General features: G+C 40.8%; 1 protein-coding gene across 1 annotated transcript in view; it reads left to right on the top strand.

Annotated features, from left to right (window-relative positions):
- Nucleotides 1-5,731, top strand: part of HS3ST1 (heparan sulfate-glucosamine 3-sulfotransferase 1) — a 40,777-nt gene extending 35,046 nt beyond the window's left edge. Inside the window, exon 2 of the mRNA XM_003773379.4 lies at nucleotides 4,373-5,731. Coding sequence (XP_003773427.1) covers nucleotides 4,494-5,441 — 948 coding nt within the window. The 5' untranslated portion in view covers nucleotides 4,373-4,493 and the 3' untranslated portion in view covers nucleotides 5,442-5,731. The remainder of the gene's footprint in view (nucleotides 1-4,372) is intronic.
- The last annotated feature ends 6,445 nt before the right edge of the window (nucleotides 5,732-12,176 follow it).

Genomic DNA, 12,176 nt, shown 5'->3' with positions numbered 1-12,176 from the left:
ATAATAGATTTCCTAATAGTCCTGTGAGAGGTAAATCAATACAGAAAGGTCAAGCACCTTTAGCCGGGCAGGATTCCAACTCGGGCTCTGGGACACAGTCCACGGCCCTTTCCGCTACTCCATACTGTTCCAGCTCTAACACCTGTGATTCATTCATTCATCATGTCTTTGTGTGGAGCACAGCTATGTGTAATGTGTAATAGGAACCCAGGACTACAAGATAAAAGTGGCCCATTCGTCACCATGTTCTACTGCTGTGATGCAGAGTGGCCACGGTGGGTTAAGGGAGACTATGGCACGTCATTTCTGGGGAAGAGCAAGCCAGCACTTGGGACTCTTGTTCATGAATCCATCATGATCCACAAGCTCTTTTTACTTCTCTGTATTCCTCGTCAGTGCCCAGCACAGTGCTTTGTATCTCGTAGATGCTTAGCAAATATCTGCAGGAAGGAGTGACCGAAGTAGCTGGTCATAGTCATTAGGGAATCAGTAGTGTGTATTGCAAAATACAAAGCATGTATTTTGGGAAGCAATATTTTTAATTAACTCTTCAATAAAGAGAAGAGGTTGAACATAAGACTGTTCAATTCTAACAATAATCTCGGAATTAGCTCTCAGCACAAACACAAAGATGGTCGTCCCGACTGCTATTTCTGAGGTCATATCAGTACAATACAAAAATAATGGGTTCATTTGGCCAGCCCAGTTGACCTGAGCTTCAAAAAAGGAATGGAGTCAGACTGAATGGATCAGTTGTTCCATTGTTTGAACTCGGTGGTCAACTCATTTAAAATGCCCACAAACAGAAAGCCTGGCCTTATACCTACAGGAACAATGCACCCACAGTTTTCTGGGACAATCGCCATTCAAGCAAAGAAATCATGGCGGTTTTTCGCAAGATGCATCATTGCTTTATCAACTGTCCTGGTCTCACGACAGTATTGGGTTTTGTTTGTTTTAAATTTTCTAATTAGAGAATTATTCTAGATCATCTCCAAGGTCTCCTACAGCTCTAAAGGTCTGTGATTCTCAAAAGACCGACATTGCTTTAATTGCATTACTGCTTAATATACATTCAAAAATCAGCAAACCAAATTTGTATAATAGGATATTTGCCCTGCTGGTTTGATGACAAGACAGGGTCTCCCAGGTTCCATTTTCCATTTGTGCAGTTTGAAGAATTTCACCCTAATGAAGCAAATTTCAAATCTACCTTGATTAATGATGATAATAGCTCATATTTGGGTAGTGCTTTACCAAATGATTTCCCATACATTATTATGTTTGGTTCACACAGTGGCTGTCTGAGAAAAGAACTGGAATGGAAAATGGACCCATAATTAAAGTGAAATAAAGAATTCCTAGATGAGAAAACCTTATCTACCAATATAGATCAATACTTTATCGTTTTAGGGAGCTTCCTAGAGGGTTAAGAGCCAGCCTGTGTCAAGGGCAAGGTCCGAGTCTAGGCCTTCCTTCCTGTTCCAGTCAGTAGCCCCTTTGAGGGAGGGAATGCAGATGAGAAGGAGCCACATGGACAAGAGCCAGATTCAGAAAGATGAAATGAATTATAAGTAAGAGGTCTCACACACACACACACACACAATTTATTTTTCATCATATCTTCTGTTTTCATATTACCTGGATTTATGAATATATACTCCTCCTTGCTCACTCCCTTCTCATAAAGTTATCCACTGCAACAAAGATTGAAGAACAAAAAAGGGAAAGGGCCCTTCCCTTTTGTTAAGTGCCTACTAGATTGCAGGCATCAAGCAAAGCACTTTATAAATAATCTTATCTGGTAACCTGGGAGGTAGGGGATTAAGCTCCCCATTTAATGGTTGAGGATGCTGAGACAAACAATAATGAAGTCACACAGATAGTACAGTCTGAGCCTGGATTTGAACTCCAATTTTCTTGACTCCAGATTGTCCTGTTCAGTGCATTATCTACCTGCCGGTTCAGGAAGCTAACACATTGACTTCATCTGGCGATAGAGTCGGTGGTCCACATTCACACCTTCTACCCCCACTTCCCGAAATGAAGAGATGGATGGACCTTTCTCAGCCCTTCTCCAGGGCCAGGCTTGCTTGTTTTGTGTTCCTTCCTTTTGCAGTGTTGTAGTCTTTATGTATGTTGTTTTCTTGATTCTGCTTACCTCACTTTTTAGTAGTAAATATATTTCCATAAATATGTACATACATGAATCTATATCGATGTGTGTATACAGTTTTTCCTGTGTTCCAGAACTAGACAACAATGTACTCAATGACTACAAAAATGTAACTAGAAAAACAAAGAAGCAGACAGACCAAACCTGACCTCAAACGAGGATGAGAAAATGCACTCTGGTCCCTTCTTAGCAGAGGTAGAGATAAAGCATTGGATGGACAGCTAGAATGACAGGGACGTTGGTTAGTTGTGCAAAACTATTTTCTCCATTTCCCCTTTGTTTGAGGGTGATTGCTCTCTAAGGAGGAAGGAGGGAAGAATATATTTGGAAAAAAGTATATATTTGGAAAGGAACATGATACACTATCAAATTTAAAAATTAAAAATCAACTTTTCAGTGCCTCTTTGAAGTCTTCCTAACATCATGTCATTATATTCCTATATCACAATTTAACCATTTTGCTATTGAGGGGTAAATGGTTTGTTCTCAGTTAATTTTCTACCAGAAACATGGCAGGTTTTTATTTTTTATAAATTTTTATATAAAGCTTTAATTATAAGGAACTCAATAGAGTCCATGCTATTCATAGGGAAAATATCTCCCCAACTCCATGAACACTATATTTGTCCCCATGTATTAAAACCTTAATGCCATCTAATATTTATGTGTTACTTGCCTAAAATTTTCTTTGATTGCTCCTTTATATTATATAGATGACTAATTTCTCAGTTTATGTTAGTGAAGTATTAGCTATATTAATGTACCAAACTGACCATGTTTTAACTGGGAATCCAATAATGGATGGACTGTGTGTGTTTTACCTGGGGGATGCCCCAGGTAATTTCAGAAAGATGCATCACCTCAGGCCACCCAGTTATTAATTAGCTTGATCACAGTCACTCTCAGAGACTTTTAAGGCATCTAGGAAGAAGGGATCTGCATTGGACGAGGGCTTCTTTTTTTTTGTTTGTTTTGTTTTGTTTTGTTTTGTTTAATAGCCTTTTATTTACAGGTTATATGTATGGGTAACTTTACAGCATTAACAATTGCCAAACCTCTTGTTCCAATTCGAGGGCTTCTCCTTAAACAGACATTTTACCCCTCATTTTTCAGGCTTCCTTTGGGTGGGAGGTACAGAGAATTCAATGGATAAAAATCTCTGCTCTCTCCTTCATCTGAACTTTGCCAGAGTTGGAATACTACATGAAAAGTTTTCTCTCTCTCCTTCTCCCAAAAGAGAAAGCATTATATTTTTCATATCCCATATAGTACTGATCATGGTTCCCCGGGGTGGCGGGGTGGGGGGGGGGTGAGATGGGAGGAGAAGGAGAGAGAGAGAAAGGGAGAGAGAGGGAAGGAGGCAGAGCTCAATACGGGAAGGAAGAAAGGACTCATAAAGAGAAGAAAGAAGAAAAGAAGGAAGGAAAAGGGAAAGAAAAGAGAAGAAAGGAAGAGAGGGAGGAAGGGAGGAGAAAGGAAGAGAGGAAGAAAGAGAAGAAGGGAAAAGGGAAATGCACTATGTTTTAGTCTGTATTGAGACAACATCTATTCTTTCTCTGGAGGCAGATGGCATTTTTTTTATCATGAATCCTTTGAAATCAGCTTCCACCCCTATTCTTAAATAATAAGATTAAATTTATACAAATATTCAAGGGAAACAGTCACTAATAAAAATGTTTACTAATGAATATCATTGACAAACAATAAACACATAAGGAATGAATAATTAATAGTGTGTGACATTCATATTTAATTGCACTGAATATTACTGAGGGTGTTAGTGTTGCCTTGTACAGATGTTGTTGCCAAAAATGATCTATGATAGGAAAGCAGCCCTGAATAGCACCATTACTGATATGTGCAGCTTCCTTGAGCTATGAGAGCCTGCATCTGGTCATCTATAAATAAGCCCCGGCAGACACGGGGTTCTCCTAAGAACATCATGACCCTTGCTTTATTAGGTTTCTAACCACTCTAGGGTTCTGGGATGCTGAAACCGGGAGGACCCAGAGGACATTGAATATCAGAGCTGGAAACGCCTCCGGGAGAGATGCTCAGCTCCAGCTCCCTCAGTCTCACAGATACCCAGAGGCCGGCCAGGCGAAGGGTGGTGACTCGCCCCCCTTAGTTCCCTGGGCACAGACATTGCGGGCTTCGCTGGGCTCCACGCTGACCTCTGTCTCTTTTCCTTTGCAGTGAGATCCCCGTTGCCAGATATATGTGCCGAGGACCAGGAGGAGCTGTGTGAAGGCATTTCTATGCAGCAGTTGCTTCATGACCCCTCCTCCAGCTGAGTGAAGCCAGACCAGCGTCCACCATGACGACACTCATTCTGGGAGCAATGCTGCTCATCCTCCGGCCCCAGCTAGTGCCTTCTCACCCCGCTGCCGGCTCCCAAGCCGAAGGCCCCTCAGAAGCCGGACAGAAAGAGCTGTTGAGGAAAGGCTCTCTCCAAAGCGACTTCCAAGACGGGGCTCCTTCGAACGGTTCCAGCCAGCGGCTGCCCCAGACGATCATCATCGGCGTGAGGAAAGGCGGTACCCGAGCCCTGCTGGAGATGCTCAGTCTGCACCCGGGGATAGCGGCTGCTGAAAGTGAAGTCCATTTTTTTGACTGGGAAGATCACTATGGAAACGGCCTGGAATGGTACCTCAGTCAAATGCCCTACTCTTCCCCTCATCAGCTCACCGTAGAAAAGACCCCCGCCTACTTCACTTCATCCAAAGTGCCTGAGAGAGTTTATAACATGAACCCCTCCATCAGACTGCTCCTGATCTTGCGAGACCCCAGCGAGCGAGTTCTGTCTGACTATACGCAAGTGTTTTATAACCACGTGCAAAAACACAAACCCTACCCGTCCATCGAAGAATTCCTCATCAAAGACGGGGAGCTCAACGTGGAGTACAAGGCAATAAACCGGAGCCTCTATTACTTTCACATGCAAAACTGGCTCCGGTACTTTCCCCTCGATCACATTCACATCGTGGATGGGGATCAACTCATTAGAGACCCTTTCCCAGAAATCGAAAAAGTAGAGCGGTTCTTGAAGCTGGCTCCCCAAATCAATGCTTCAAACTTCTATTTTAATAAAACAAAAGGCTTCTACTGCCTAAGGGACAGCGGCAGAGACCGGTGTTTACACGAGTCAAAGGGAAGAGCACACCCTCAAGTGGATCCCAAACTACTCAATAAACTGCACGAATACTTTCATGAGCCAAATAAGAAATTCTTTGAGCTCGTGGGCAGAACATTTGACTGGCACTAGACTCCCCAGCGAGGTTCTGAACCTTTCTACTCTAAGTTCTGGTGTGTGTCTAGGAAAGACAAAAATATCGATGATAATATTAATAATAATAACAAAGGGCATTGAAGCTATAATTTATTTGTAAAAATCCATAAATTACTTATGTACAGTATTAGATTCACAATTGCCATATATACTAGTTATATTTTTCTACTTGTTAAATTGAAAGCATTTTGTATTGTTTTTCATGGTTGTTGACATGGTGTACGATGTCTCTATATGAAGGAACTAAAATATTTCACTGCGTAAGATTTGCTAGAGACCGCGTTGTCCTTCTCGGTACAAAATCCATTTGCCCCCAACACCTGAGGCAACCGGCAGTGCGAGACTGCAATATCCAGACCCCTTTATCACTTTCCGATGGAAAATTGCTTGTGCATTATGTTTCTCGATCTGTTTTTTTTTTTTTTTTTCCTGCAGTTCTTTTAATTTTTAATGCCTCACTGTGGTCATCAGATTTCTTTGACTTGCCTCATAAAATAATGTATCTTGCCTGACATGCCTTATTATTCGCAGAAGTAGCACTTTTTCCCAGACTGAAATGAAATTTGGCAAATATCTGAGTTTGGGTCTCAACCCTGTGCAAACTTTGTATGGATTACAGAGCATCTCATAAAAGCCGAATGCTTTGGGTCTGCGGTTCTTAGAAGCCTGGGGACCCTTCCTCGGAATAATGTTTTTAAATACACAGAATAAAATATAGAGGATATCCAAGGAAACCGACGACATTGAAATATAGTTTTATATATAATAGAGCTGTTTGTGTATACACATACACATGCACAGATAGAAAGCCTAGGTAAGGACTTCCAGGATGCAAAGCACATATCAGGGCCCTGTTTGCAATCTGAAAGTAGAGGCTGGGTTTCTAGAAGCTGATCAGATGTTAATCAGCATGGAGTCTCCTGGATGAATCACTCATGGCCATTCTCTGCTCCAGAGACTGACTTGCCCCGAGTGTGTCCCAAGAGTTATCCATGGGTGGGATGAAAAGCTCCTTTACCATGAAAGAACATCCTTCTGACCTGCCAGGGACTGGGGTGGTGGAAAGAACTGATCCTCACATTGCTTTGCAAAGGAAAACAAATGAAAAGCAATGGAGTAGGAGGGACAAGGGTCTATTCTAGTCCCAGCTCCTCAGCTCTGTTGCCATTTTATTATGTGAGTCAGTAAGTCACTCTGCTTCTCTGAAACTCATTCACCTTGTCTATAAAATAAGGGAGATAAAGTGGAGGGGACTAAGTAATCTAAAATTCCTAAATCTCTTAATTCTTGACCCTAAGGCCCTTCCTCCTATTTTGTGTTCCAAGTTTCCTTCAGGTGCTAACATTTGGAAAATGTAGACAGATACTAGACAGGGGTAGAAGATGTATTCTTTGCCCCCAAGGACCATCCAATTTATTTGAAACACCAAGAGAGCACACAACAATCATAAAATGGAATCGAATGAAATGACCTCTATTCTCTTAAAGGTTAGTTGTCAAAGTATGGTATAAGACACTTAATAAGCATTTATGGGTTTTAACTGAATTTATCCCCCCTAAAAATTAAGAGAAGGGCTAAATTGTGTGAGACTGACCACACGTGCAAAAAGAACTCAGAGAAGCCAGTATTCAAATTGGACCAGGGTAGTCAGGGAAGGTTTCCTGGGGAAAGTCAAACAGGGATCGAAGGTAAGGATGGGTAAGATGTAGGCTGTGTAAAGGGAGAAGACAGAAGGAGCACTCAAGCAAAAGGAATAGCCAAAGTAGAGGCAAAGAAGTCACACTGTTTATGGTATACTTGGGGTTGGGGAAAAGAAATCAGTAGAACTACAGCCCAGCCTAGGTGTTGGAATACAACCGATTTCTCTCCTTCATGATGTAATGTTGCTACTACAAGACTACTGAGACTCTTAAAAACTAGGTAAACGAGGAAGGACTTGATTCAGCAGCTAAGAGCCATTTTTGTAGTCAACAAGAAAAAAATCCATCAAGTATTGACATAACTGGAACTTTTTCCTCACTAAAGCATATTTTCTGAAACATTTAAATGGAAATGTTCACATGAAAAATTATAAAATGAAAACGCTCCATTTCTCCTTCTTCCCCTGTCCAACAGATCTTCCTCATATTAGGTGCAAAGCACCATGACAATTTGACATTAAATTGGTGTTAGAGGGTGTAAAGTAATTTCTCCTTCACTCTCGTACTGGTAATTTCTGTGATTCCAATATACTTCTGAGGTTGTCAATTTGTCAATACTTGTGGACATGACCTATCTCTCCTGCAGACTCTCAGGGTCTTTGTAGCTATAAAATTAGCCTTGGATCTTGCTCAGTATCAAGCCCAATGATTTGCAAGTATTAATGTTAAATTTTATTGAAAACCAAGATTATAGACATCGAACTAGAGACTAGAAGAATGACTCCAATAATTTAAGCCAATGAAATAAATTTAGCTGAAATATTGTAGGCAATTACAAGTTCATCTAAGCAATAGTTTTAGTTATCCAGGTTCTTCAGTCTCAGAACCAGCTTCAAGTTACGTAGCCAAGACATGGATTTGCCAATATATTTGTTGAACCAGCAAGAGAAATTCTATGGAAGATGAGCTTCTACCCACATCCATTCATTGATCAGGTGAATACTCCCAAATAGACGGTGTCTAAAGACAAGGGTCACTCATTCCTCCCTTAGGAGCTAGCCCTGCTCTGATTATTCATGCAGACTCTAGAAAGGCTGGGAAAAATACAAGAGAGAAAGGAAGGGTAGTGCTGACAAACAATGGAGGAACCTGAAGGGCACCATGATATCAGGAAGAGAAACAACAGTCTTGAGTTAGAGCAGGAAGGTGTCTCTCCCTCATTTGACAGATGAGACAACAGGTCCAACAACAAAAACGGGTGACATTTTCAAGATTTTGTGATCCAACTGCTGAGCGTGTGATTATTCCGTCCCTCCATCTTCCCTACCTGAGCCCCCACCCGCCCCCATTTTTTCCTGGGGCTGCTTTGAGAGCTCATCAAACCATCTCCATCAACACTTTGATTGTTAAGATCCAGCCACATTTCTCGTGTGTTTGTTCACACTGCATTTCATTATAGGCCAACTAACTAGTGTGAGAAAGAGCTATGTTTGGAGCAAATTTCCTGGTCTGCTTGGATACCTTTGCCTGATATAGACTTGCCCTTTTATAGCCCCTTTGAAAGAACCAGATCAAGTTGGGAACACTGAATTCTTGTCCTGGCTCAGTCACCCTACAAGATATATAATTTTGGGCAAGCTGGATCTCTCCTCTGAGCTTTTGTTTTCCATCTGCAAAATTAATGATCTGATCCTCAGGTCCCTCTCATCCAACAAAATCTGTGACTTTGTGACCTCAGGGTTGATTTCAATTGATGAAAAAACTCAGAAGAGATCTGATCCCAAATACAGTTATCCCCTTCCATATTGCGACTTTCCCCATCATGGTTTTTCTATATCCTAAGAAACATAAATGAAATAGAAATTTGAGGGGAGTTTTGCAGAAACTATCACTAGGTAAAGGTTACAGACAACACAGAAAGAGTTTGGAGACTGAGAAATGCATTAAATATATGTATGGTATTATATAATATCAACCCAAATTTTATAATAAGGTACTGGAAAGACTTCATGAAAGAAAAAGAAAAAAAAAGTCAGACTTCTCCTCTAGTACAAAGGGAGGGCCAAAACATTTTCCATGAAGTTTCCAGATTGCAGGGGCACTGTGCCCCTAACTTTTATGACATGGAAGGGAGAACTGTATATGAACACCCTTACAAGCTGATCTAAAGAAAAACAAAAGGTAGATTGACCTCCTTTCTGTAATTTGAAATCCAAAGGAACACTGATCTAGAGCTGAAAGGGAACCTAGATATCATGGAAATCAATCCCATTCCACCATTTTCCATAAGGAGACCAAGAACCAGAAATTAAGTGACTCCATAATAATTGGAAAAGTGAGCGTTCAAAGCCTAGAACCTTTCCAAAATTATATGCTTGAGAAATTATGTTCTACGTAATCCAAAACCTTACACAATACTATCTTGTTTTGCTTGAAGTATCCAGTTGATATGGGACATCTTTCTGTATATCTGTCTCAAAGGAACACTTTTTTTTTAATTTTAAAAATGTGTATTAATCTATACTTTGAAGAACCATCCTGGTGGACTGCTAAGATGTCTGCAAAGGTAAGCTCTGCATTGAGCCTGGAAGTAAGGCTGAGAAAAAGGCAGTCACAGAAAGGTCACAGAACCTTTAACTATTTTCAGAAAATGTATTTCAAATCAGTCGGACATTCCCAGGCCCTAAAAATACCTTATAGCTACCGAGAAAGCTGGTTTCTGCACCGAGGCAGGTAGGCCATGAAGACACTCCCCTAGGAAACTAGGTTAGCCAAAGTATTTCTTGAAATGGGCAGGTATTTCAGGGAAAGTATATTTTATTGCAAATAATTCATTACCAGAAACAAAAAAATTCGAGCATCTGAGAATTGGGAATGACCTTAGAGGTTCCCCTGCTATGACCAGAAGCAGATGTTCCTTCTCTAACACCCCCATGTAGAAGTTAGATAATATCTTCATAAACAATGACAGTCCCAGGCAGTTAATGAGCCCATCAGACAGCTCTGTCCCAAGTGGTGTAAAACCGGATTATTCCTCCTAAAGACCGGGCTTCCACACATTAGCCCTCGGTTAGTTCAGTAAAATGGAAAGGTATCAGCCTTTTATTCCCCCTCTTTGAAGGGCCATGGGAGAAGGCTGGAAAAGCATTATGTTTGGCTTTGGCTACGTGAAAATAACTATTTATCTTCTCATTTCTGTCAGGTAGAATGGAAGTATTACTACAATGTTGGATTTAGAGTGAAGTGATTACTTGCTTCTGATACTGGGCAAGTCCCTTTATCTCCTTGTGTTTTAGGCAGCTCAGGATTGATCTCCTAAATCACCGACTTGGAAAGGACTATCCAGAATACCCCGAAAGGACAAAACCAAATCCTCTCCATATTTACCTTATTCAATTATTCCACCTATACACAGGGGGACAAAGGTTTTTTTTTTTAATTTTTCATTTAATTCCATTTTCCATTTTAATTTTAATTCCAATTTCCAACATTCTGCCTTCTTTCCCTGCTCTCGCTTCTTCTTAAAAACAGTTTAGAGGTTTTTAAGGTCAAATTCTAAAAAAGACTGTTGATGACAATCAGGTGACCATTATTAAGAATTTTATTTGTGTTGCAGAAAATCCAGTTTCTTAATATGTATGAAATATTAGCAGAAGGCTCTTGATGATGGGAAGAGCACATAGTATCAGGAAAGAGGCTTGGGTTCAACACCAAAAGACACGTGTTTAAATTATGAGCTCTGCCATGGGTAGTAATCTTTAAGACCTTGCACCTTAAACTCCTCATCTATAAAACTAGGTTAGGCTAAGAGGTTCTTAATCTTTAAGATGTCATGGGTTCCTTTGGCAGTCTGGTGAAACCTGCAGACCTCCTTCTCAGGTTTTTTAAAATTTTAATAAATATATTTATGTTTCCTAAGCTCATTTATGTTCTGAAATCTATCTACAAACCCCAGCTTGAGAACCTCTGTAGTAAATTATTTTTCTGAGATAATCCTTCCAATCTAACTAAATGAAATTTTATTTCATCCCACTGGGAGTTTTAAGTTGTAGCTGAGAGGCAAAGCATTTTAGCCACATAGAATAGCCTTAAAATCAAGAATCCTCAGATTCAAATCCTGCCTATGACACTTGCTGTTTGTGTGACCTTGGGCAAATCAACATGGTTTTTCCAAGCACCAGTTTCACCAGGAAAATGGGGACAAGAGTAGCACCTCTCTCATCCTAAGGATAAAAGGAACAATTAGACACAAATGTCCTACTTGGATGGACCCCTGCAGCTTCTTGTCACCCGCCGCCATGCTTCTCACCACCTGGACCACGGGCCTTCCAGATAATACACTGGTGTTGGAGGACTTAATCTTCCCTGAGAACTGGGGTCATACATCTTTAGAAATCCTGCTGTCTTAATTGGAGAGTCAGCCAAAGTCCCCTGCCTCCCCACTTCTAGCCAGACCTGGCCAAATCTTCCAGAACTCCACTCCACCATGTTGACATTCGCTCCTGTCAACCCCCCAACATTTCCCTTCTTTCTCTTTCCACTTATTGCTCTGGATGCAGAAATCACAGCTGCACCATGCTCCATTCTGGAAAGGGCAAACCAATGAACAGTGCTAGGGAATAATGGCGAGCAATCTCTATGATCCCCAACTGGAACTCCTTTCTGGAGCTACCACTTCGTTATATCTGTGGCTTTCCTCCAGGGAGTGTCTCCCTTTTTCTGTTTTGTTTGTTTTTTGCTTTTGCAGCCTCTGGACTTAGGATGTGCCAGATACTTAAGAGAAACATAAATGCTTTAAATTAATCCTGCTGGCTATACTGATCATAATCACATAATTGTAATATTCCTCTTATTATTTTTTCCAATTTGAGATTCATCTGTTTGACTCTTATTTCTTACATTTGACATTGGACTTAGTGTCTTAAGTCCATTCGATCATTGGCTGAAGGTGCTGGACTTTCAAGTTTCTAATTTTCCAGATGAGGAGAAGTTCACTGTTATTTGCCTCTCACATAAAAAGAAGGCAACAGCAAGGAGTCAGGGAAGATGAGGCTTGGAAGGTAGGCCCGGA

This window comes from Sarcophilus harrisii, chromosome 6 (assembly GCF_902635505.1).
Source record: "Sarcophilus harrisii chromosome 6, mSarHar1.11, whole genome shotgun sequence".
In the NCBI taxonomy this organism is placed as follows: domain Eukaryota; kingdom Metazoa; phylum Chordata; class Mammalia; order Dasyuromorphia; family Dasyuridae; genus Sarcophilus; species Sarcophilus harrisii.
Note: the sequence above shows the minus strand (reverse complement) of the source record. Positions and strands in the feature narration are given on the sequence as shown.